Consider the following 24,943-nt stretch of genomic DNA (forward strand, 5'->3'; position numbering starts at 1 on the left):
TAACAATAAGTGAGGTGTGAGTAGAGGCCAGGCACAATCGTCAATTCTTAACGCCAGTATCAATTAGGTACAAAGAAGGAAACTTGCCCTTCCAAGAGTACTTGGTGCTTCGAGCACTATTTGAGTGTCCTAGAAGGTTTTGTTGAAACACCATCGGATCGTCATGATCTCGCCCGCTTCTTGTCAGATAGGGCACCTGGTTCCTAGGTTCAGAAATAATATGGCACTAGAGAAGACTATTGTCACTTAAAGTTCAGAAGGCGAAAGGAACCCCTCTTCTCAAAAGTAACACCAAAGTTACCGACATGTTCTAAAGCATCTATAAAAGGCAGAGCAACGGGAGTTCGCGAGAACAGAAGTGTCAGAGCCACAAGTGTCATCCGAGGCGGGCCGGCTTCCACCAGGAAGGAAGTCGTTTGTGGCGAATGAGGAGCCGGGAGGCCGTTTGTGGCGGCTAGAGAGCCGTTGAAGCCGTTTGCAGCGGATAGGGAATCGCTTGGTTGCAGATAAAGAGCCGCTATCCAAGATGTTGGCCGAAGTCGGAGGAACACAGACATGCGGAAGCAAACATCCAGAATCCAACAGAGAACCTCGGCTGGCTATAAGTAAGGAGTCGAGACGGAGGAAGATAGAGAGGGGAGAGATCAATGAACTACTGTGGACACCCCTACCTGCCATCACCAAGTGAACACCAGGTGACCACCAGGGGGACACGCCTATTTCTCCCCTTCACTCTGTACTATCGCCTTCGGTCCAGGCCGTACCCTGACAAGAAGACAGACAGACAAGAACACACCTCATTTATATACAATCTTACGCACTGCTGACTACTCGATTGGACACGTGATATTCGACACTTCTCCAGGCGGGCCCGATCGCGACCTTCTAGCCCATTCGAATTCTAGCTTGTGACATCCCCTCTCCTTCTTCAGAGAATAGATAATCCTGGTCCTTAAATATCCTCGAATGACTTACTTATTACACCAATCATCCGAAAACCGAAAAGCAGGAAGCAAAAAACCCCGTCCTTCAGGCTTATCATATAATAGCCCCTATCGCTACTAGCTATATTAGTATGCTAGTTCTTGAGATCTACCGAAGCGGTTCTAATAGCAAATACTTATTATAACGCGTTACTACTGAGTCCAAAGTATTTATAAGCCAGAACACTCGTACTTCTAACGTAATAATATGTAAGAAAGAGTCGTTATAGACGGTCAGTCCTAGCTAACAAGTGTGTTGGGGAGTTCGCCCCCGATCCCGGTAGAACTGCGGATCCGCCGCAGTCAACGAGGAGATCGCGGGACGCTCTTACCTAACTCAGATTCCTTAAGAATCAGTCTTGTATTATACACACTCGTATTATTAGCACATTATCAGTAGCTCTTTACACTACCTGACTATTATCCTTGAGACGTGTAGTATCCCTGTTACATAATAGTGTAAGCTTCTGTCGCAATCCAAGTACTAGGGGCTGTATTAGTACTATGAAGGTGCGTGAAGGACTAACCCTAAGTTAACCCCGAGGGGTCCCTAAATACTACAACGCGTGCCTGCCTGCCCCGTACCCCTCTGCACCTGAGGTCATAACTTCCCACAGCTACTTCATAAGAAAATAGGCGACAGAGTTTATCTATTGCCTAGAAATTTTGACAACTGTCACTTGGCCTAGACGATAAGAAGAGCAGGGACACCCCAGTAGGGGCTGTCCCACTTGTAGACACCCGTCCTCCTTATCACAGAGGAACGGGCAACTGTACTTCAAACCCTTTCTCTCTTCAGTGTAGTATTCGTCAACAGAGATGCATGTTGTTAAGCCAGAGAATTGACTCTCTTCTGTGACGGCCGGTGTCACGATGCCACGAAACCCACTAGCTGTGGACCCGTAGGAGCACTGGCCATCTGAAGGCGGGATTTAAGATCCTCAGATGTGAGCCAGCCTGTTTTAGTTTCCCTTTCTTTCCTTGTCGAGAATCGTTAAGTCAATACAGTGCATTAGAGTGTTTTGACTCTTCAATTGTGCTCACCGTGACATCTTCGACACCTCAATTCGTCACTGTGAGATCGAATCTTACAGTAGATATCAATTTGTCAGATACAATGGACACCTGACCAACCAATGGTCACTTGAGTTACTAGTAGCATGGGGCTAAGATTACCAGCCACTTTGGGTCAACCCAAAGAGCCTGTCGAAGAGTCTTCGTCTTCAACACACAAAAAACAATCAATCAACTGGACTGGCGACCTCAAGGTCACAGCCATGTCACAGAGGTCATATCACCATCACGCCAAGGTCCGATTGCAAGACACTATACGCGTGCGTACGTATTGTGCCAGACTGATTCAAGTTAGGTGGCGGCGCCCGGGATCTCGTTTTGGTTGGGGCGCCTCTGGGGTTCTACCGGATCTGGGGCCAAACCCCCCACAACACGGCTTCTTAGCTGAGGCTGACTCGCCGTGACAGCCGAACTTCATCGGAACTGTGAGATGGCACTAGTACTGAGTGTTTCCGAATTATCGGTACTGGTAGCTTCTTCGTAGTAACGCGCTCTTTACCTAACTTAGCCCCATAATTAGACGTGGATTTATTAATTTATAATAGGTAATTGAAGTAGTTCTAAAGACTATCAGCAACATAGCTCTTTAGCAGTTTATACTTGTGTACTGAGGGATTCAATCCTCTATTGATGACTCTGTGGCGATCCTGTCTGGATTGTTGTATCACTATACTGTTCTGTGGGTTGTATCTGTAGCTATTTTATCTCGGGGAAGGGTTTGACCCCACCAAAGTGCAATTGCCGCTACACCGCCTTCGGCCTAGAGCATAACCGAGATTTTATATGAGGGCCAAAAAAACGATGTTTTTTTTCTTCTTCTATGATGGTTACTTCTGGTTTGAGGCGGGGTTTTGTAGCCCTGTACTTGGCCGTACCTTCCCACCTAACCGTGGCGCTCAATCCCACATTTACTATATAAGGCTCATATATCTATCGCCGTAAATTATCTCAGTAGATATCGTAGCTATGCGCTGTGGCGCCGTTCACGATGCCTGGCATCTGGACGATGAGCAGGGACACCCCAGTATGGGTGTACCACCCGCATGCACCCGTTCTTATAACAGAAGAACGGGCACTTGTATTTGTCACCGTTTCTCTTTGTTCTTCAATGTAGTATCCGTCAACAGAGATAGACTGAACGCAGCTTTGGTTCGTACTCGCAGTACCTCTGCCTCGTTACCTGCGCTTACAACCACAACAAGGTATCCTTCACTCGTTCGGAGAAATTCTGGCCAGGGAAGTACTTACATAGGTGCTCTTCAGCCTCAGAAGTAGTCGGGGTAGCCTAAGGTGTGTCCTCCCGAGATACCAAAGTGCCCAGACTAGACGGAATAGCCGGAAGTTGGGCCTTATTTTACTCCATAATAACGTGAATGAGAGTGAATTAAGCGCGACAGGCACGAGAGCCACTAGAGATAAAGACGCGTGGACTTGTAGGTCGGCTAGGGCTGGCCGAGGCCCTAGTAGGGGTCTAATATCTAGCATTACCCTGCTGTAGAATATCCATCTAATCTATACCCATGTCAACCCACCAATGCATCCTAGTTGCTACCGATCCACGGCAAAACCAGGAGAGTGGATTGGTGTATATCCCGTGAAGTTGAGCCTGAGCCTATATCAATTAACATCCGAAATCCTGCCTCTTGTTAGACAATACTTTCGTGTAGATCCAATATTTGAGTTAGAAATGTTTCCTGGTTGCCTATAAATGAAACGATGTAGCTTGGTTATTAAGATATTTAATAGTTGATTTTTTTTCTTGCTTCTTTACATGCACTAATTAAGGGCTTGGCCAGGAAGCCGGGGTGAGGCGCCCCGTCACGGCCTAGCATATGGTACTCACTGAGGCAGCCAAAGCTCAGCATCCAGCACCTCCAGAAGCCGGCGACGGTTTACCAGCTGCGTCGCCACAACCATTGACCTGCGAACAGAAGCTCCACTGCAAAAGACACACATACTTCCAACTTTCCCTGTGCGGAATAGGTTGTACCATGGAAGTTGAAGCCATGGCCCTGCCAGTCCCTTTATCCGTCAAGCCTAGCGTCGTCGAAGTGGTGACGATAGCCATAGCCACGACACGAGACTTTATCACCAGCACGGATGAGTTCCGCGGCACACCCGAGGAGATCATGCACTTACGGCACCATCGGTGTTGTTTTCGGTACTACCTGCTTCCATACTCAGATAGACGCTTTGGGCGTTTAGGTGGGCTTGTTAAAGCCGCCTTCGGCCTAGGGCATAACCGTGGCGCTCAATCCCACAGTATCTATAACAAATCCAAGAACCTCATCATCACTAGCCTGAATGGCTTGTTGAAATAGAGCTAGTCTGCGGACGGTGTGATTCAATATTTCACGGTGCCTCGAGAAGTCTTTGGAGGCTTGAAAATTATTATTATTATTATTAAATACGCCGTAGGCTCGAAGCCCCCGGTACCTCTACTAGTACTCCCGTATGTCAAACCGTGCCCTAATGGCTGGACTAAATACATACGCTGCGTCGTCGGTTCGCCCTATTGGCGACTGCGTTGCGTTCACTACCATACTACGTTGGTTCTCAACCTACCAACAAAGTCCCCCCTGAGAAGATCGATGCTATCTGGGCCTTGAAGCTGTCCGACCCGTCCCTAGCAGCCACCTTACAATAGTCCCACTAACTACTGGTTCTCCTGTTGCCGTTGCGAGGTCTCTGCGAGAGTATAGTGGCCGTGGTGCGATGGCGGCCCGTAATCGTTCCCTCGGTCCTTCCAACAGCCCGCAAAAGAGGATTACGTGCTCTGCCGTCTCAGGGGCGTCGCCACAGCGGCATAGCGGCGAGTACACGCCAAAAGCCCCTGTCTTGAATAAGAAGGCTGCTAGTCCTATTTTTTCCGTCCTGATCTGGCACAGCGTAGACGCCTCCAGTCGGTTCAGGCCGAAATACCTGCCCCCTTTCGGTATCTGCATCGAAGGGCCCGGCTTGAAAATTAATTCCCGGAATTTTCAAGAGGGCATCCTTTTTCCACAAGCCAAGCTGCTGTTCTCGTGGTCTCGGAAGCATTTCGGATTTGAAAATACGAGCGTAGCAAACTGTCTTTCACAGTGACATCCGTCTCGACTCTCGTGCGCTAGAGACAGTTTGGAGGTTTCGGCATCATTGTAGATGACGCAGAAATGAAGATGTATCAGACCATCCTGTGACCTCAAGTCAATGAATGCGCCTTGGGTTATCAACTTAAGACGTGGTTCTCATCTCTAGCTCAGCCAGCTTCGTGAATCGAGTTGGGGAGTTTAGTTTATACAACAATCCAGACAGGATCGCCACAGAGTCATCAATAGAGGATTAAATCCCTCAGATACTGCATTTGATTTCAAAGTCAAGGACACGCATGGTTAGTATTTACATGTTCAGTGATGGTCAGTAGGCCTTGATGCTGAGACGTAAACAGACTACGGTAACGCTGGTGCCGCCTGGCGCTGATGTCTACGATTATTATTCCCACGAGAAGCAGGAAATGCTAGACAATACTTTGGAATGACACCATTGCCTTTGCGAATCGTTGGAAAATTCTGCAAACACGTCGCTAGCAGCGCCAACTGTGTGCTGCAAGTTCCAGGTGTCACTTCATTTCTCCTGTAAAGCGGAGCGAATCCGAACTTTGTATATCTGCATGACGGTAAGTGCCCAGTTCATTGCGTACTGGCTTCCCGTTCCTGGCAGGCTTTAAGGGAGCATCTTCTCGTGGGCATGTGTGCCAATAAATGATACGAGAGTCAGTCTAAAACCGCGACAAAATCATCCAATCCTGTGACTCGATCGCATCCAATGCTGACTTCATGCCAGATTCGGGCAATATTCTTATCGCAATGATACGTAGCACTCTCTGTATTTGGAGTAACACGAGATACCCCGCAGGGCGCCCGTTGAAGATCTGAGGAGTGAACGAGCAAACAACCACAATAGGCAACGTCTTACTTATGTACGCCTTACAGCCGTTTTTTTGGCCCAAAACCTGAGAGTTGATAAGTACATCTTCCCATTCAGTATATCAGCTCCCACGAGCAAAGCCCAGTTGCCAAGCAGGTGAGATAATGACCACCAACAAATCAAGTGACCCAGAGGCACAAGCTCCCGAAATAGCATCCTCTCAACCAGATAACCACCATGTTGACATCTCATCAAAACACACTCCAGCCCGTCGCAACAACATAGGCCACCTAAACCGCAAGCTCAAATCTCGACATGTCCAATTCCTGGCCCTGTCAGGTGCCATAGGAACCGGCCTCTTCGTAGGCTGCGGCCAGATCCTCTCCCTAGCGGGCCCCCTCTCCGCCTTCCTGGCCTATCTATTCACAGGCCTCAACCTTTACGCCGTCATCAATAGCCTCGGCGAAATGGCCACGTACCTGCCCCTCCCCGGGGCTGTCCCCGTATACGCCGCTCGCTATGTGGACGAGGCGCTGGGCTTCACCTTGGGGTGGAATTACTGGTATCAGCTCGCGATCGGTGTGCCGATCGAAGTTACAGTGGCGGCGTTGATTATAAATTACTGGCCTCAAAGCGCGGTTCCGGATGTGGTTTGGGTCACGATCCTGTTTCTGGCTATGGTCATCGTGAACTGTTTCCCCGTGCGCATCTACGGCGAGGCCGAGTTCATATTCGGCGCTATCAAGATCACCACCATCGTCGGGCTAATCGTGCTCATGTTTGTCATTACGCTGGGGGGCACGCCGAGCGGCGATCGTATCGGGTTCCGGTACTGGCATGACCCGGGGCCCATGAACGAGTATCTAGCCACAGGTGCGCTGGGCAGGTTTCTCGCATTTTGGAAGGTCTTTATCCAGGCTACGTTTGCGTATGGTGGGAGCGAGATGGTGGTGATCGCTTCGGGAGAGACGGAGAACCCGAGAAGGAGTATACCCAAGGCGATCCGGCGGGTGTTTTGGAGGATCGCGATATTCTACATCCTGGCCATTTTCCTCGTGGGGCTGTGTGTTTCGTCTAAGGACGGAAGGCTGCTCGATGCGATCGCCAGTTCTGCTCCGGGCGTGGCGGCTTCACCGTTTGTGATTGCTGTCGAAAACGGTGGGATTGCGGTCCTGCCAGCCATCATCAACGCCGTTGTGCTGACCTCCGCTTGGTCGGCAGGCAACTCTTTTTTCTACGCCTCGACGCGGGTGCTCTACGCCGCCGCCCTGGATGGCAAGGCGCCGAGATTTCTGACGTACGAGCGCTGGGGTATTCCCTACGCTTGCGTTGCAGCGACAACATTGCTGTCGTGTCTGGTGTATCTCAACGTCAACAATCAAGGGGCGGAAGTATTTTTCTGGTTTTCAAATCTCTCGGCCGTATCCACGTTGATTGTCTGGGCCTCGATCTGCATCACCTACTTGCGGTTCTACTACGGTCTGCGTCATAACGGGATCGCTCGGGAGAGTCTGCCGTTCAGATCGCCACGGCAGCCGTACCTAGCGTGGTTCGCTATCTGCTTTTGTTTGGTTGTCGCCTTCTTTAATGGTTTTGACGCCTTCTTCCCGAGTAAGTTCAGTGCTAAGTCGTTTATACCGCCGTATATCGATATCCCCATATTTGTTGGTCTGTTTTTGGGCTATAAGTTGGTCAAGGGAACGAAGTTTGTAAAATTGTGCGACATGGATCTGTGGAGTGGAAAGGCCGAGATAGATAGTTTCGAAGGCACATGGCCTGAGGTCAGGCCGAGGAACTTCCTCGAGAGAATTTGGTTCTGGATAGCGTGACGTGTTCAGTCTGATACTTCAGAAATGATACGGCGTGACTTTGAATGATAAGGTTTAATTCGTATGTGCAGACCTTTTTACCATTTCAAAATCCAAAAATAAAATCTGGCCTCCCCTGAAAGTACTCATCCCATGTAACGTGAGTGCCTTCAGGGGCCGCCGCATCCGCAGCCCATTTACCCCTGACCTCATCTATTGCAGCGATGGGCCCCAGTGTCCCACACGTATGACCCAGAAGCGCTAAGCCATCCGTCACGAACTCCTGCAGCTCCTTCTCATTGTGCCCTACCTCCATACCTAATACAAACACCGGGAAGAAAATGAGTTTGCCAATCTGATGTGCACTGGAAGGGTCCGAGAAGACCGGTGCGACGGCGTCGGCAAGAGTTTGCCGGGTGTGCTGTCGCAACCGGGTGATGTTGAGACGAGGGTTTTCACTCAATAGACCATTTCTGTCCTGAGGCATGTCGAGAATCAGCGTGCGGATAGCGTAGAGCAGGATGGCGGCCTGGTAGATGATGCTGATGTTGAGCCACAGATCTGCTTCAGGAATATCAGTAGGGGAGTTAAGCTTAGCGTCTGAGTTGGATCTCGAAGAACTCGACGATGCCGATGAGACATTGGCCGCACGTCGGGGCGCATGAGACGGAGTCGGCAAGGGGGTGGGCGTGTGGCTATGACGAGACGGACTGCGTGCATCGTCGACGAACTCGACACCGTCCCCAGACGACTTCCAGCCTTTGAACATCTTCATCCGCGTTGCCCACTCTGTTGGATTGAACGACCGTATTTTATTTAGGACCATTCGAGTTCCTGCCTGTCTCCTGTCACTCAAGCTCGGTTTCAAAGAAATTGACCGCAAATAGTTGATGAGGATAAGCGTTTGAAAAAGCTCTTCTGGGCATGGCGCACTTATTGCGAGATTCACTTGGAAGAAGCCTGGCTCGACCTCCCAATATCGGCAAGCCATGGAAGTCGCTTCGGCCATATACCTATGCGTCGTCGGCGTGGTGGTGGCTGCTATCACATCGATGCTTTGACGTACAATTAGCTTCTGCGCATCAGGTGGGTTCAGACCAGACTTAACCCTGCACTTACCCGACGAAGAGCGCCAACAGAGGCTTGAAGTAAGGGTTCCTGCTCAGTATACCTTTGAGACCACCCCTCAGCTTGATGATCTTCCGAGCACCTTCGAGATGGACTCGCCAGTCTGTATACGCGGACTGTTGCATCTGCGTCGACTCGTCAATCCCCGTTGTGCGACTCGCTGGTGACCATGATGGTTCACTTACGGTGGATAAGAGGAGACATATGACGCACATGAGGGTGGCATCGCTCGTTTGCGTCTCAGTCTTGCTCAGGTCATGGTTGACCTGTTGCAGTGCCCGTATTCGAAATTCATGTGTGACTCGTTCCCGCTGCACCAGGGCCGAAGATCTGCTGGAGGAGGTATCATGTTGCATTGCCCGATGAAGGGTTGCGCAGGTGACGAGAAGTCGGACATAGATGTCGGGTATCTTATCGATCCTGTTGAGGCTGACCTGGTATGGATTGAAATGCGATGCGATGGATATCAGATCCCCACTAACGCGTTCATTATCTGCGGTGTGTTACCCGTCAGCAGTGGGGTTCGGAATTCGGTACCTGAGTGGCGCAGCGATCCAGAAGGTTAGGTGAGGCATTGAAGGGTACCCACAGTAATGAATGCCATCGTAGATCATTTGAGCTTCAGTATATTGCGGCGGGATGGGATCATACGGGATATGGGCGGACCCGTGGCCGCCGCTGCTGCTACTGCTGGTGCCGTCGTCGCGCTGAACGGGTACGGGATCCGGGCTGAGTCGCATCAGCTCTCCTCCCTGTTCTTCCCCATCCTCGTCGCGGTCGCTCTCCTCGTCGTCCGATTCCCACGCGGCGGCAGTGGCGCTACCGTAGCCCAGGCACTCGACACCAATGGCTCGATATGGCGTGCGTCCCGGTTGAGCGCCATCGCACTTGACGCGACGATCGCGACATGTTCTACACATGGGCGACAACATCGATAGTGGGCAACGGGTGGCATCGCTGCGAAAAGTCGCTCGAGGGAAGCGGGAGGGGCTAAGCTGCTGCTCTTTGCGAGCTTCGCTTTTATTGACCACACTAAACCGGGACTGCTCTTGCTAATAATAGCTAGGGTTAGGCAGACGTTCCAGGCCCAGGCAGGTGCAGACCGTGGAAGGTGGCAGGCTCTTTGCCCAGCTGAGCCCCTTCAAAACCCTTGGTCAATCACTAGGCAAGTGGCCGACGCGCACCGCTCCGCGCCTGTGGCATACTATGGTGCATTACCTGCAATGGTGGTCCGCTATTGATACAGATAGGCAGTGTGGGGTTGATGTTGTGCCCAATGACATTGAGCCGTCACGTCGTAGCGCTGCTCTGCTGTGCAGTAGCTGAGTATTTTGACCAGGGGAGGCTCTGCATAAATTATGGATTAGACGTCACAATATCGAAGTATCACAGCTGAAAAACCAGAAAAGAGTGTAGTTAAGAAACATTTGGATCCTTGGATTGGCTGCGCAATATGCATAGGCGAGTTTATCTAAATCAGGGTTAGAGTTAGGGTGCTTACTGCATATTAATGCACCGGCAATTTCAGGCGTAAATCCTGATGGGAGATTGAATGTACATATAGATGCCTCGGTCTCCCGTTTCATTTTCGTCACTCTCGATTCTTCCCAAGGCGACGCTAATCTTGACGTAGCTTCCCCCATTCGTTAATTTCATCTACTAGCAATCCGATCAGCATGAATATTAAATATAGCAGGAGTAAAAGTAGCATTCTATAGGATAATTCTCGCGGGAATGATTAAATTCACTCACAATGGTAATAAAGTGGAAATTTACTCTTGACGACTACTAAAATACAAGTCGGGCGATTTGGGATTCCATTTATTATCGACGAAAGGGTTGTGCTAGACGAGATTTTGCGCCGCTTTGCGAGGCTGATTGGAAACCAATAGTATTTGAACCGGAGCATATGCAGGGCAACCCTCCAGTCGGGAAGGTGACATCATGCCTAAATAATATACTGGGGTGGCCACTTTGGCTGATATCTCTCAGTTCTGTGCTTCATATATTGTCTAACGTCCGCCCATTTCACTTCCCCGTCGTTGGTGCACCTGAAGAACAAGAATGTCGTCCACCGATCGCAATTCGTCTACAAAATTTGGACGGCCTGGGTCTGGATCGTCTGGGCCTTGACGTTATCACCAAATTCCCTCGTAGGTAGTCACTAACGCCAGATTAAATCCTGGTCTCCTGACTAACACGTAGAGGGGCGAGACACATGCAGACCCAACGTCAATTGAGGAGGATGGGAGGACATTCAATGGATATAGAGTCGGAAGTAAGCACATAGTCGTATCTCAAACCTGCAGTCAAACTCACTGTCATACAGAATATCATTTGCCGAATGATGGGGTAAGCTGTCAAGCATCAAATTCCACATCCGAGCTTACCGATCCCTCAAGCCCGAGCAAGATCGACTAGGTACGAAAATGATCATTCATCACGACCATTCGATGCTAATTATGCACACTTCCAACACTACCTTATGCTGCTGATGATGAACGGTGATCTCAGCTGGGCGCCCATCTCAGAACCTGCCAATGTCTTGGATATTGGCACCGGAACTGGTATCTGGGCGATTGAGTTTGCAGACAAGAACCCAACATCGAACGTCGTAGGCACCGATCTGAGTCTCATCCGGGCCCAGGATATCCCACCGAACTGTGAATTCTTTCGCGCAGATGCCGAAGAGAACTGGATTTTCGACTATTCTTTCGACTATATTCACCTGCGCCTTATGTGAGTGGGCAGCTCTCTTTTGCTTCGTTACACGCCTTGAGGCTAAAACAATTGCTTCTAGGAATACTTGTTTTGACGACCCGAAAGGAATGGTGAAGAAAATATTTGATCACCTCCAACCTGATGGATTGATCGAATATCAGGTACGTCCAACTCCGGAAACTCCGTAGGTAGAGACGGTTCATACCGACATTAGGCATTAGGAGTTCTGCTTTGAGCAGATCGCCGCAGATGAAGCCAGCGAGCTGGCCATCCAGAACAATGCACAAAGCCACCGTGAGTCTTGCGGCGCTGCGTCAAGGGCGCTCTAAGCCTCGGCCGAGAAATCGATCTTGCCCGTCGATATAAAGGCTGGATCATCGAAGCAGGCTTTGTTGATGTAGTTGAGAGACAGATCCTTGCCCCGTGCGTTACAGCCCTCACCTAATTCCAACCCATATTGTGGGGCCGAGTCCAAGACATGCTGATCAACCTCAACTAGAGGCAACGGAGCGGCGGACTAACAGGTCACATCTTTCTAGGTTGAACCCATGGCCACTTGATCCTAAAGACAAGCAAATCGACATGTACTCGCAGCACAACCTCACGGAAGCCACGCGAAGTACCTGTAAATTCATGAAGGCGCTGGGCATGACAGAATCTGAGATAGATTCCTTCCTAGATGGCGTTGGAAGCAGCATAGCAGACACAAGTGTGCACTCGTACACACCTTGGTCAGTCTATACTACTCACTATTCATGGCGCTTGTGTCACACAGCACTGATATGATGGACAGGTATGTGGTTTATGGGCGGAAACCGATCGAGGGAAGGTCTGCGAATGTCAAATGAAAAGGGAGCAGAGTTCTGCTATTCAAGTCAGAAAACAATTTCGGATCCCGACTTTGTTCTAATTAGGTGGGATGAATATAAATAATATCCGGGGTTATCATTGTAATGTCAAAAAATAGCCGGAGCCTTTTCCATGTTGGATAAGTCGATCTGCTGCACTTACAGTGAGGGTCTACTGAGTAAATCCAGGGAACAATTATAACAGAGGGCTGTGATTGCGTGTAAAGTTATGGTGTGTAGTGGACCAATGTTAGAGAATGTGTTGAATCAAGTATGACGTTAGCATAAGGGTAGTACAAGAAGTCTTTCGGATACCCCCATCTACGACCTTGCAGGTGTTGGTGAGGAAAATCGGTCGTGCAGGATGTTATGTGCGTAGTGACGGGTTTCAGATTGAGAGACGTTTGTTAGCGGACGGTTCAAACCTTCAGATTGAAGCTGAACCAGGCCGGCTTTCCGTAACTTTCAAGTCGATAAGATAAAACAGGGCTGTAAGGGCGCCAGCCAGCCCCAAAGAGCCTTCGGCCCGCGAACTAGCTAGCTAACCAAGCTATCCTAATACACACATTTTACCCCCATATGCACACGCATCATATAGCTTCCGCTATAATCCTACTTATAGGGAGCTTCATTTAATAGTGCCTCAATTCGCTAGTAGGAAGGTTAGCTATCTGTGGAGAGTCCTTATCCTTAGGAAGACGGGACTCTCGACATGGCTCCGGATTTCCAGATCCACATCCTTAAGACGTATGAACCTAACCGTCCTTGATTCCATTTGCAATACCGAACACCAAAGTAAAGCCAAAAACATTCATCATCAAATTATATAGTATATGTCATATGCAGGTGAAGAAGGGACATACATGTGGGGGGTTTCAAGCCGCACAAGGGCACTAAAGTATCTCAGGTCTCACTTTTCAGGTTCTTCAGTGTTAAATACATTTTCCAAACCCCTTTTTTCGGGGGTGGCTTGAATTCAATAAAAGCATCAATTTGCAACTACTTATCACACAGCATAGACCGCACTCGTTTCCCCCGCTTATCTTACGTACTACGGATAGCTGTGAATTTATGATAGATATTACAAGAGTCAGGTCTACACTTTTGTGGCGAATCTGTCTAACTCTGTCGATAATTACTTCTTTTCCACACGTAATTCAGCGATCTCGGTGGAATATAACGAGATAGCATAGCCCGCCTTTCAGATAAGGGCCCGAAAGTCCTTACAAACGGCCCTATCTCGGCCTTTGAGAGTCCACGAATAAATGTATGAGCTCTTAGGCCTTCTTAGCGGCGCTTTCGTAGGCCTATAGTATCCGTTACGTATATAGGCGCGAAGGCCTAAGACGGCCAGATATGTGACAGATTTCTCGTTGAAGGATAAGACGACCTAAGTATAGTACGTGGGAAAATATAGTGATAGCCGCTTCTGATCGAGATAAACAAACCACAGGCAACGTACTACTAATAGATAGCTACACTACTAACCTCTAAACCCCGAAGAAATGAATCAAGTATAAGCAGCTAGAAAATTATTATCGTATATTGTTAGAGTTCTACATTTAAACATGTTGCCTAGATTGCTTCGATCCTTGGGTATAGTTGAAACTAACGCTGGGCCTTCATCCCCGGCGCTCCACGTCCATATACGGTGTTAACGCAAAAGAGCATCACCACAGCGTTGACCGCCTGTAATTGGTTACGTTTTCCTGTTAGGTTGAGTCCTGTCAGTCCCACTATTGAACAGTTCTCAGTAAATAAGTACAAAATCTGTAGCCCTGCACACTTCAGGCGCTTTTATGCTATACAGACAAGTTCATTGCCATATTTTTTATTCCCTCTGTCGCTGGCGCCTCCCAAAGTCCCAGAAAACATTCGTATCTCGACTCAGGAGGCGGTTCGTAATTGAAGAAGCCATCAACATGCCCGCCCCTGTCATCTTTCACTTTTTCCAAACATATCTTACCTGCTCATCACGCACTTAACCTTCTCAAACTCACCCTGATCATTAGGCAGAATCTTGGTGTATTCCATAGTCATCTGGCGCCTCTCAAAGTCCCAGAAAATATTCGTCCACGTATATCGTGACTCAGGAGGCGGTACGCAATCGAAGAAGTCATCAACATACCCGCTCTGATCCTCAAAAGGCATCTGGCCCTCAAGCTTCATAAGCCCATCCATAGCGTTCGAAAGGCTGGTCCCGTCCCACGGTCCTTCACGCCATGTCGACCGTCGGATCATATCCAGCGCCGCGAGACGCGTCCGCCGCACTCGACACTTGGCTACGACGAATGACAAGAGCGGCAGCAGTCCGTTTTCATTGGTGAAACCCGACTTGTTGCCCATAGCGGGGAGTCGGAAATACTGTCTGGCTTCGGATACGATTTCCTCGAACTGCGACGTGAAGTGGTCGTATGTGGTTTCGGTCCGGTCGAGGCAACTCGAGAGGAAGATTGTAGCGACCTGGTGATGCATCGTCATGAAAGACAGGCCTTGCAGTTGTGCCCCGTCCGTTTCTGCTGCTTTCAGAGCGATGACAAGATTTCCGAAGCCTCGTACCTTGGCTAGGTGCAGGGCTTGTTCCCGGGTCATGTCGTCCTCGTCGAACTCGTAGCTCGAGTGCAAGTTATGCCAGACGGCTTTAGCGTAGAATTTGCCGAGCGACGGTAGGATCGTCTCCAATATCGCATGGGCATGCTGGAAGGAATGGGGAGTGGTGGCTTGAATTGTATACTCGTTGGGTACATTCTCTTCGTCGGTTGGTAGATCGTCTTCGTCCAAGAGTAGATGGTAGGCAGACTTGCAGTGAGGAAAAGGGATGTTTGCGGAGCTAATGGCGTGTTGAAGGAACATATATGGGCCATTTCAGCAATCTCATCAGGTGGATCCAAAGATTGGCGAGTCATCTCCCAACGGATATTTCTCGCGCGAGCCCGACCGATATTGTTCAGTACCTTGATCCCCGAGCGTATGAGACGGCCAGCTGCATGGTAGTTCCCTGCGTGTTCTCGAAGACGATGAATAGTAATGTTACTGCCATGGTGGTACGACTATCGACGCCATTGACCTCGATGTCCTGACGAAGGTAGGACAACGCTTTGGAATGGTGACTCAATGCAGCCTGATGATGCCGATTAACGACTGAGGCGGGCCACCATGGACGATCTGCGGAAGTAATCCAGGGGTAATCATTCGTGAGGTCGATGAGAGCTCTTGCGTACGCTCCAATACTTAGGATGGAATGCCGAATAGATCTCACCGTCATACTATCCCGAAGCGAGGAACGTACTCAGAAATTTTGCCCGCGACACGGGGATAGATCGTAGACCACTTGGTCTCGGAATAAAGTGAAGTACCAGCCATCATCGTCACCAATCTCAAAACCGAGCCCAGGAGATAACAGAAGGGGGGGTTGGACGCCAGCTGGCTGGAATTCAGAATTGACAGTAGATTTCGCGAGTAAAGGAGCAGGCCCCGCCTTGGGAAGCAACAGCCTCTCGGCCCTTGACACAGCCTTGGAGGGTTTTGGCTGCACATATCCTTCGCAATCTATGTTCATGTTGTCACATTTGAGACAATGTGGTTTGCGCTCATCACATTTTACGTGACGTTTCTTGCAGCTGGCGGTGGTATTCATCAGTCACGGCCCAGGGATCAACACTGCAGGTTTTAGGGGGCATCCGACTTACCTAATACAACCTACAGAATGTCAATCGCTATGAATATGTGTAAGATTGGATGAAGAATTGTAGACTTACCAGTGCGGACTTTGGGTTTGCTAGCACGCTTCCAAGCCGGCTGGGTACTCGGCTCGCCACTTTGCTGACTGCTAGTTCCATCGCTTCGGTCGCTGCGGTCACTCACGCTACGGCTTCGGGGAACGTCTAGAGATGGTAATGAAATGTGGCGATTAGGCTTAGGCCGCGGGGCCATCTTAGTTGGTGACTTTAGCTGGAGATCAGAAACCTCCGTCGTGGGGCCAATGTCAGCCGCGCCTTTCAGCTTGATGTTAACGTTGACTTGTCTCAGCTTCTGTTGCGGTGGCGACTTGGATGCGCGAGCTGAATGGCTGCCTGATTATCCGGAGATTTCGGCTCTCATTTCAGAAGGATATCGGGAATTATCCGCGCCCTTTGTATGTCTCAATCGGGACAGCGCAGATTTCATTCAATGCTCAACTGCAGTGAGGTCTCCGGTTGGAGGCCAGAAATTGGGGGCTGCGAGATCCCAGAGTGGCTGAGTTGCATGCTGGCTTGTTTCCTTACCAGTTCCTTACCAGGAATTTCTTGAGTAAGGAGTGGCTGTGGCAGTGGAAATACGCTGGTGATGATGATCCAATGGGCTCAGGGTAAAGGATCAGGTCAGGTAGAAATTCATATCAAGCAGGCTTGTAATTCGATGAGAATTGGTGGACATGGAACTACTTTGAAGCCACCTCCCCTGCCGTGACCCCCCAGAATTGCATGCTGGTAGTGGGGCATTTCAGTTGTCGTCTGTTGCCTTTTCTTCGCGTCAGCAACGCGCTGCAAGCGTTCTGCCACGTAAGGCCATGGTGCATGCTTGCAGACTGGTAGTGTGGCGTCGCTCTCGCCGAAGATCGACGAATCAGAAAACTATGTAGGCATTTCGACAGCGGGCCCTACGTCCTTGGTGCCGTGCATCCATTTCTCAAGAGGCGGAGAGTTTGAGGATACTCGGCGTCAAAAGTCGATATGATGCCTCGCGCAACTTCAGGGCTTAAAGACAAAATATGCCTTGTTTAGGATGACATTATATGGAGGGTTGCGAAGGGTTCGGGGGTCCCTAAGGCTGTGACCGCTGTCCTTTTGAATTGGGCACGCACCCCTGAGGAAAAAGAGAACATTTGGAGGCAACCAGTGTATCACATATGACGGGCCACAATTTATCGAGTGACCACCTCAAGGTGAGACCTAGAGTGTTTTGGGCTGCTCCTTCCGACTGTAGTGCTATACGTAAGACGCTTGATTTAGGTACTGTAGTACGTAAGTGCCATGCAATCCAGATTTTCTCAGAAAGCTCAGTATGATGAAGAACTAGTTGATCTAAATGAGTTCACGCCTAGTCGCTCTCACATTATTATCAACAAGACAAGCCATATATTATAGAGAACTGATTGTCTGACCCACTTCGATAGTAGACGGGCAACACGAGGTTCTATCATTGTTCTCCCATGAAGCACCTGAGCCAATCCTACGTCATCTTACCAAGGAGCGCTATCTTGTTAAACTTACTTCCAAGCGAGGAACTGCACCGGCCCCAAAATGGATAGACGACCAGGTAACCGTCGGGGTTATATCGTGCTCTATGTACTTGCGCACAGCAAATGGTACATTGGATTTTGAATCAAGGAACTGACCGGTCAATCTTTGAAGTGGTTCCAGTTTGTACGTAACATAAGTACTGCCAGTTAAACATCGAGTAAAGGCATCGATTGCGAGCCATTGAAAAATAAGGACAATACACGCGACCCATAAATGGCAAGTCATTCTCGATTCCCTGCCGTAGAGTTCATCAGCTTTTGGCACTGCAATATTTGCAGCTTGGAAGGACATACGGCCACGCACCGTACGTTACGGGCCAATATGACCACCCATCGAACCGCACAAGCCCTGCCTGTGGTACAGGCATCATTCATTCCTGTCTACATAAGGCCCTTATGGCTGCTGTCCACTTCGTTCAGGACTCTCCAGAGATCATGCCACTTTCAATACAAGACCAGTTGCCCACAATCCAACAAAAACTCTAACTGACGAAATTGCACCCTCACAATGCAGGGACCAGTCCCAGCCCAACTCAATTATGGTGCCCTGTCCGTGAAATTGTACTTTCGTCATATTAAGCGACTCTGGAGCATATCAGATTATTTTGTGCGTCCCACATCTGAGGCAAGTGCGATATTTGAGTTGGACAACTCGGATTGCCACAGGTGGAAGAGATCTCCAAACTGTTCTCAAGATTGAATACGTACACCCTGCAGGTTGTGGCGGAATAGGAAGATGATCGATCAGGACCCACACCATAATCGCGTCAGTACATTTCAACATATAAAATGAGCTTGAAATCCAAGTGGTACTAGTTCAGAACTCTGAGCTTGCTTTGAAGCAACGTAACAGGACTGAGGTTGCCATATCTACTCATATATGATGCAAGTGACGACCACTCTCTCCACTTATTACATACACCGACTTTATGGGCCCACAGGCTTAATCCATTGCCACTTTTCCATGGACGAAAACACAATGCCACGTGAGTAGCACGCCCACCCAGTTGCAATATCCGAATGTGGTACGAACTTCACAGCAAAGAAAAACAGGAGAGGAGATGGGTGGGCGTGAGGAAAACCCCAAGGGGTCGACATCTGGTTCTCTTCGGCGGCCTTTAGTCGCCTCAATCGCCGACCGACTAACCTCCAAGGCAAAGGGCCCAAGATCACGACCTGAAGGGCGTCAGGAAGGAGAAACCAAACAAAGACCTATTTCAGACGCTGCAACTAAAAAAGCAGCATCTGACACCAAACGTCGACTTGCGGGGATTGCCACGGTATCGCCAGGCCCACGAGTGATCGGCAGCCATGAACAGCACACCCAGTTCGGTGTCTTTCAGCGAAGACAGTCATCTCAGCAGGTACATGAAAATTCTGCGGAATCAGTTTTGAAAACCCGGCGTTCAATCTGGAGGGCAGGCTCCGAAGTACAGCCCCTGAGGGAGAATAACCAGCAGCCTTCCCTCTCAATAGGCATGAATCAGCAGTCCAGAGGAGGGCGAGTTATGAAAAACACAAGAGAGGATGGAGCTTCAACCAAATTGAAAGAAATGACACAGCGCTCGACACCACTAAATGATCGAAAAGGACGGACCCAGGGGCAGCAACGAGAAAGGCCGAGATCTAAAATCCGAGACAGCGATGACCCCCCGACTCTAAAGAGGCCCATAGCAACCACGCTATCAAAGGTTCGAGATAATAGTGGGAAACTCCCAGCACCAAGGGCTCAATATGATCAGATTCACCCCGTTACAAGTCGACCCTCTGGCGAAAGAGCGAGCCTACCGCTGAGACGGCCAGAGCCCCCTCAGTCTCGAAGTAGGCTGCCATTATCACTGTCAGGTTCCAGCTCTCATCTTGGGCGTAATATCCATGACAAAAAAGGCAAGATACCATTGACAAATTTGTCTCTCGAAGTTTCCCCAGACGCACGACGCAATTCTAAACCACCCCAGAGTTGTCACGATCGTAGCAGGCAAACAATAAGGTCTATCCCAGTTCGCCATTGTAGAGAACCCGTACATGGGCTGGCGAGTCGCACCCCAGCGCCTAGCTCTCCACCACAAAATCTGGGACTCCAACAGGTACTAAAGATGACTCCTGGCAGCCAAGGCGTGACGTCGCGCCTCGCGGCGCAAATACCTCCAACTCTGATGAAAAATACCACCACAAAGCCGATACCATCCAACTCAAAGCCAAGATTTGCAAAGACAGAATCAAATCATAAGCATCCAAGAGCCCATCACAAACCTACCCATCACAAAGTCGTTCACGAACCCGTCAATATGAATGACCCCAAAAAACACGAAGATGACATCAAGTCCCCGAGTCTCATCGAGCGTCGACATCCTGATTACAATGGTGGAGTGGTTGTAGACGAAGGAAGCCTTGGCAGTGGAAACGAAGGGAGCAGCTCATGGAAGTCGACGAACATGACTAGATGGGTAGCGATAGTTGTGACTATGAAGATGCTAGAGAGGATAAGAAGGATGAGCATGATATTCAAGAGTATTTGTACGGAGAATACATGGTTGCAAGCAAAGAAGACGATGATGGCGATGCTGAGCCTACCATGGAAGATGGCAACGACGTTGAAAGGATTGGGAACGACGTTGGCGATATTGACAGCGCTAGCTGTGATGATAAAGATGTTACGAGTACTGATGGGGTCGACCGAAATGGTAAAAGCTCTGGTTACAAAAACAAAGACAATAAAGAAATAGTAGAAGGCAATCACGCTTACCTAGAAGAGAAAGAATATGTCCATAACTATGATGACTTTGGCGACGACGATAATGGAGACGACCTTGCTTCTAACGATGAGGAAAGCTATAGGAACGCTGAGACAACTCTAGGGACTACGGGGAGGGCGCGCTGTGGCTCAAGGTCGGTACTTAAAGATTCTCCTACAAAACGCTTTTGGTTCCTTTATTCGTGGGCAATCAGTCTGACAGTGCGCTTTACCGCGGTAGCTTCTGCATATCTCCCCTAAAGCTATACATATACCTCGGCCGGGTTTTCCCTTGCCTTCGGCAATATATATGGTTTGTGGACTCAAGACGGGCTGGGCTTCGCTTTTACATATTGTGCCTCCCGTGTTTGCTTGATCACCGAGGCGCAGACTAACTGCATATCGGCTGATATGAGCCAGATCGAGAAGATCCAACTTGGTATTGGCAAGACAACTTGCAGGTCTACTGCAGCGGTTGTTCCCTGTCATCTGCATTTATCAAACAAATAATCTGGACAACGTCACTTGGTTGGGGTTTCAGCACCTAGTTTAACTTTCTGGGTGTTGCTCCTGGAATTCTTCTTTGACTTTCTAATGTATTGAATATAATTGAGCAAGAAAGAGGTTAGAAAACTGCCCTGTCCAAGCCGTTGCCATAAGACTGGCTCACCATCCCAAACTGGAATTACTTCAGGCTGTCTAATTCTGCTTGATCTCGCTATTCAATTCTTGTACCCAAGGTATTTTTACTTTAGCCAGCTACCCTCTACTGCCTCATACCCATCATTTCAGTGGCCATGCCTTCGCCGGGATCGCCTTCTGCACCTCACCCTCCAGATCTACCGCAACCAGAACAGCAACAGCAAAGGCAGAGAGAAGTTTGCTGGAGAGTACCTCGACAAAGTCGCGGTCCTGCATGCCAAGAATGGCATTGAGTTATATCAGCAAGTCAGTTGGCCAATCACATAGGGGCTCGGCTTGACGACCTGCAAGGAACTCTTGAGGTCAAATTCAAGTTGTGGTTAACATGCGTCTACAAGGGAGACACCCCGGCCGGCTACCGCTCAACTCTGGATGAAATGAACCGTCAAAATAACCGCGGCTGGACTATTGATGTCAGGCTTTTGCTGTCTTTTCTTTCCATGCCTCTTGCCTGCATCATCAAGATCTGCTATTTGTTGGATTGTGGGCAAATGGTCTTATATTGAAAGTGTCATGATCTCTGGAGAGTCCTGAACGAAGTGAACGGCGGCCATAAGGGCCTTATATAGACAGGAATGACTGATTCCTGTCCCACAGGCAGGACTTGTGTGGTTCGATGGGTGGTGGTCATATTGGCCCATAACGTACGGTGCGTGGCCATATGTCCTTCCAAGACTGCTAGGCTTGGTGTAGTAGCCTTGTCGGTCCAACACTATTCGCGGGGTTGCCCACCTTTCGACCCATGCGTTTAGCCAAAGCACACAAACAGACACTGACACCAGGTGTACTCCAACTACAGGACCATGATATCGCCATCGAGTTCTATTTTGGCAACTTCGCAGATTTCAACAAGATCAACTGTGACCCTAAGTTCAAGGCCTTGCAGGCGTCCGAAGACCCGTACATCAATCTGGTTCACCCCGTTGTGAAGTTGGGCTAGGTCAAGAACTATTTTGACGATGGAAGGTCCACATACCCTCCGTGGTCCGAGATGAATGGCCTGTCGACGGCGTTCCCTGTCAAGCTTGCTGAAAGGGTAAAGTACTCCGTCGGTACAGAAAAGAGGAAAAGTCTTCGGTGTTGCAAATCGGGCGAGCGCCCGGTCGATCCCGGGTGCCCGTGAATGGGTTTCGGATCCTCCGTATTCGGTGATAATCCACCCTAGCTGGAAAAATAATGTCTATTTAACTGACAACCCGCTAAGTTTCAAGACAACCTCTTATGTTCTAGTCTTTTCTGACTCGATGTCTACCTACCAAGGCCGGATGTTCCGATTCAAGGACCAGAGTAATACACGCCGTGGTCTCTCAGTGTGCCTCATTCCTCTCTACTGATGTGAACCTGATTTTCATATCGGGCTTGACCAAGAAGCCATATTGAAGCAAGGTGCTTTCCAAGTCGAATTTTTGTCCTGACACCTTGCTGACGTCGAATATCCACAGCACTTTAGCGAAAAACAGCTTCGCTTCTACCCATGCTATTTCTTTCCCCATGCACTGCCTTGGCCCTGCGCTGAAAGGCATTAGGGCTTTTAGGTGATCGTTCGCAAAGGCAGGATCATACAGGGGGTGATCCGCCTGCAGCCATCGTTGCGGGCGGAACTTTAGGGGCTCATGGAAGTAGCGCGGGCTCCGGGAAAAGCCGAAGATGCTGTATTGGACGTGTGTCTGTAGTAACAACTTTAGTGCAAGCCCTGAGCTGATACACAGTTTACGAAATAATTGATCGTTCGTGTGAAGATAAATACACTTACTCCCTTTGGAATATAATGCCCGTCGACAAGGGCCCCAGGACTTATACGCGGAAGCCCCGTGCCGTTGCTTTGAAGACAACGCAACGACTCCTCGAGAACGGCATACAGGTAAGGAAGCTCGTTCAAGGCAAACGGCTTGATATCGTCGTAGTTGTTGAAGCTGCCTCTGATTTCCTCTGTCAATGTTCGGTAGCATTCTGGATTTTCAAGCAGAAAAAGGAATGTGCTATAGAACCAGTCCGAAACTGGAGAGTAGTTGGCCAAGGTCAACTGGAATGAGATCGAGCTAATGTGCGTGAGCTCACGCTGGTTCTTGGGCGCCGGGTCCTTCTCGGACAGGACGTAGTTGAAGTAGTCGGGATGCTCTGTATTACCTCTCCGCTCAATACGCGCCTTCACAGATTTCTGCGTTACAGCATTCATGGTGGAGAGAGCGCTCAGTTTGCCAAGAGGAACGAAAAGGAACTGAAGCGGCCTGAGCAGTGGGAATCGTTTGAAGACCATTATGACAGTGGAGAAGGCATTAAACCCCAGGAGAACATCAAGAAATATCGAGTTTCTCACTATAACGGATTGTCAATGCCAGATTTGTACATAAAGCAGTTTGCATGGAAGAAGAGCTTACTGTTTTTCATTTGGTCCATCTTCTCTCCCCACGCTAGCTCTCCAGCCAAATCCATGCAAAACCAGTTGGTCCAGTCAAACAGTCCGACTCCCGCAGCATCTCGGCCTACTTCCTTCATCCTTTGGATGAAAAAGTCAATGTGGGAGTCTACCAGTGGAAACATTGCCGATGTCGATCGCATGCTGAAAGCTGGCGATATTTTCTTGGCCATCTTCTGATGTTTGACTGGATCTTCCTCAAACCCAAAGCCCGCGACATCATCGCCACGATTATGGAAGTCTGACTTTCTGAAGTCCTCCAGGTATCTGTGATGTGGAGTGAAGATATCTGGTTGATCTTCAATAAGGTATCTTGCCAACGGTCTTGTATTATCACTCACCCGTGAATGCTTTTGGAGTTATAAAAGCAAGCTCATTAGGCGCGACGCGCACTATGTCGCCATACTTCTGAAGTGCTTTCTCAAGGGCCCATGGATATCTTCCGGAGAGCCTGGTATTTCATACGTCAGTAGGTAGCGTCATATTAGGCTGTGAGAACAATTTACCATTGATAGCTATACCACGAATTGGAGACAGCAGCAAGCCGCGGCCCGGGGAACTTCGCAAGCGGGTGAAAATATAACAGATAAACTACTCGCAATGCTGCATAAAATGAAATCTGCGAGTCTTGTAAGCAGCCAAGACGCTTTGAAATCGATAGCTAACATACTGCTCCAGAAACAACTGTAGTGACCAACCGTAGCGTCACTGATTCAGGCAACGAATCACGCAAATCATATATGTATTCGAGATCCATTCTTTAAGTCTGGGATTATCTCTATTTGAGACTGCAGCATAGGTGTTGGGGCCATAAGTTGGAAAGCCAGAGGTTATAATGGATCGCCTAAATATGAGATACACCCAGTATCAGTACCTTCTTTAGTCAGCAAACTAGCATAGTGCGATGGTGAATGCCAGTCGCGTGTTAGTATCGGTATGTAAGCCCTAGTCAATGCATGCATACTCGCTCCAATCATTAGCTGCGGACTTGATTAAAACTAAATATGCAAAGGCCATATAGCATCGGTCGCCAAGAAAATATTCGCTGACGCTACGACCTAACCCCAGGGGTCGCGTAGATCCTCCTACAAAGATACTCCGGGCGACTTCGGACTGTTAGTGATTGGACATCGGGACTGCAGGTTGCTTATTATACAGGATGACTTCTGCTGTCTGAAATCGAATCACCCGGACTATCAGCTAGGACTAACTCTAGATCTGGCGGGTACCGTTCCGACCCGTAGTCGAGTCAGCTTCTACGACACAGCCTAGATGAATTCCTCAGGCCTTCTTCATTTGACTCTTACCCGGCGCGAAATTTCATACCATGCGGTAACCATCG

The 24,943-nt window shown here is 49.2% G+C and overlaps 7 protein-coding genes across 7 annotated transcripts; 4 read left to right on the forward strand and 3 right to left on the reverse strand.

The window, feature by feature from the left end:
- Window positions 1–3,889: 3,889 nt before the first annotated feature.
- BCR38DRAFT_404185 (uncharacterized protein) lies at window positions 3,890–4,378 on the forward strand (the record flags this gene model as incomplete). Its single annotated transcript, XM_040857821.1, has 1 exon — window positions 3,890–4,378. The coding sequence occupies one exon, from the start codon at window positions 3,890–3,892 to the stop codon at window positions 4,376–4,378; it is 489 nt and encodes a 162-aa protein (XP_040720648.1).
- Window positions 4,379–6,000: 1,622 nt separating this feature from the next.
- Window positions 6,001–8,187, forward strand: BCR38DRAFT_3050 (amino acid permease/ SLC12A domain-containing protein). Its single transcript, XM_040854602.1, has one exon. It carries the CDS (start codon window positions 6,128–6,130, stop codon window positions 7,790–7,792), a length of 1,665 nt encoding a protein of 554 aa, XP_040720649.1. The 5' UTR covers window positions 6,001–6,127; the 3' UTR covers window positions 7,793–8,187.
- BCR38DRAFT_479583 (fungal-specific transcription factor domain-containing protein) lies at window positions 7,878–9,831 on the reverse strand (the record flags this gene model as incomplete). Its single annotated transcript, XM_040863168.1, has 3 exons — window positions 7,878–8,826; window positions 8,891–9,392; window positions 9,489–9,831. The coding sequence occupies 3 exons, from the start codon at window positions 9,829–9,831 to the stop codon at window positions 7,878–7,880; spliced, it is 1,794 nt and encodes a 597-aa protein (XP_040720650.1).
- A 1,565-nt stretch (window positions 9,832–11,396) lies between these two features.
- BCR38DRAFT_479584 (UMTA methyltransferase family protein) lies at window positions 11,397–12,468 on the forward strand (the record flags this gene model as incomplete). The annotated part of the gene is made up of 5 exons (XM_040863169.1): window positions 11,397–11,638; window positions 11,700–11,781; window positions 11,842–11,914; window positions 12,120–12,351; window positions 12,414–12,468. The coding sequence occupies 5 exons, from the start codon at window positions 11,397–11,399 to the stop codon at window positions 12,466–12,468; spliced, it is 684 nt and encodes a 227-aa protein (XP_040720651.1).
- A 1,962-nt stretch (window positions 12,469–14,430) lies between these two features.
- Window positions 14,431–16,826, reverse strand: BCR38DRAFT_470102 (uncharacterized protein; the record flags this gene model as incomplete). The annotated part of the gene is made up of 5 exons (XM_040862828.1): window positions 16,227–16,826; window positions 16,158–16,167; window positions 15,825–16,088; window positions 15,423–15,698; window positions 14,431–15,298 (listed from the first exon to the last, which is right to left on the reverse strand). Exons 1-5 carry the CDS (start codon window positions 16,399–16,401, stop codon window positions 14,431–14,433), a joined length of 1,593 nt encoding a protein of 530 aa, XP_040720652.1. The 5' UTR covers window positions 16,402–16,826.
- A 1,765-nt stretch (window positions 16,827–18,591) lies between these two features.
- Window positions 18,592–20,518, forward strand: BCR38DRAFT_415830 (uncharacterized protein). Its single transcript, XM_040859053.1, has 2 exons — window positions 18,592–18,735; window positions 18,795–20,518. Exon 2 carries the CDS (start codon window positions 18,811–18,813, stop codon window positions 20,473–20,475), a length of 1,665 nt encoding a protein of 554 aa, XP_040720653.1. The 5' UTR covers window positions 18,592–18,735; window positions 18,795–18,810; the 3' UTR covers window positions 20,476–20,518.
- Window positions 20,519–22,125: 1,607 nt separating this feature from the next.
- Window positions 22,126–24,405, reverse strand: BCR38DRAFT_415831 (cytochrome P450). Its single transcript, XM_040859054.1, has 6 exons — window positions 24,272–24,405; window positions 24,108–24,220; window positions 23,943–24,052; window positions 23,564–23,890; window positions 22,939–23,501; window positions 22,126–22,852 (listed from the first exon to the last, which is right to left on the reverse strand). The coding sequence occupies exons 1-6, from the start codon at window positions 24,356–24,358 to the stop codon at window positions 22,493–22,495; spliced, it is 1,560 nt and encodes a 519-aa protein (XP_040720654.1). The 5' UTR covers window positions 24,359–24,405; the 3' UTR covers window positions 22,126–22,492.
- Window positions 24,406–24,943: the final 538 nt, after the last annotated feature.

Source organism: Pseudomassariella vexata (genome assembly GCF_002105095.1).
Source record: "Pseudomassariella vexata strain CBS 129021 chromosome Unknown BCR38scaffold_1, whole genome shotgun sequence".
In the NCBI taxonomy this organism is placed as follows: Eukaryota; Fungi; Ascomycota; class Sordariomycetes; order Amphisphaeriales; family Pseudomassariaceae; genus Pseudomassariella; species Pseudomassariella vexata.

Bases quoted from the DNA above. Each gene is read 5' to 3' on its own strand.
- BCR38DRAFT_3050 (XM_040854602.1), top strand. From the start codon at position 6,128: ATGACCACCAACAAATCAAGTGACCCAGAGGCACAAGCTCCCGAAATA.
- BCR38DRAFT_415830 (XM_040859053.1), top strand. From the start codon at position 18,811: ATGGGTGGGCGTGAGGAAAACCCCAAGGGGTCGACATCTGGTTCTCTT.
- BCR38DRAFT_415831 (XM_040859054.1), bottom strand. From the start codon at position 24,358: ATGGATCTCGAATACATATATGATTTGCGTGATTCGTTGCCTGAATCA. The intron at 23,891-23,942 runs GTGAGTGATAAT...AAGATCAACCAG, and splicing joins AACTCCAAAAGCATTCACGG to ATATCTTCACTCCACATCAC. The intron at 22,853-22,938 runs GTAAGTGTATTT...TTGTTACTACAG, and splicing joins GGCATTATATTCCAAAGGGA to ACACACGTCCAATACAGCAT.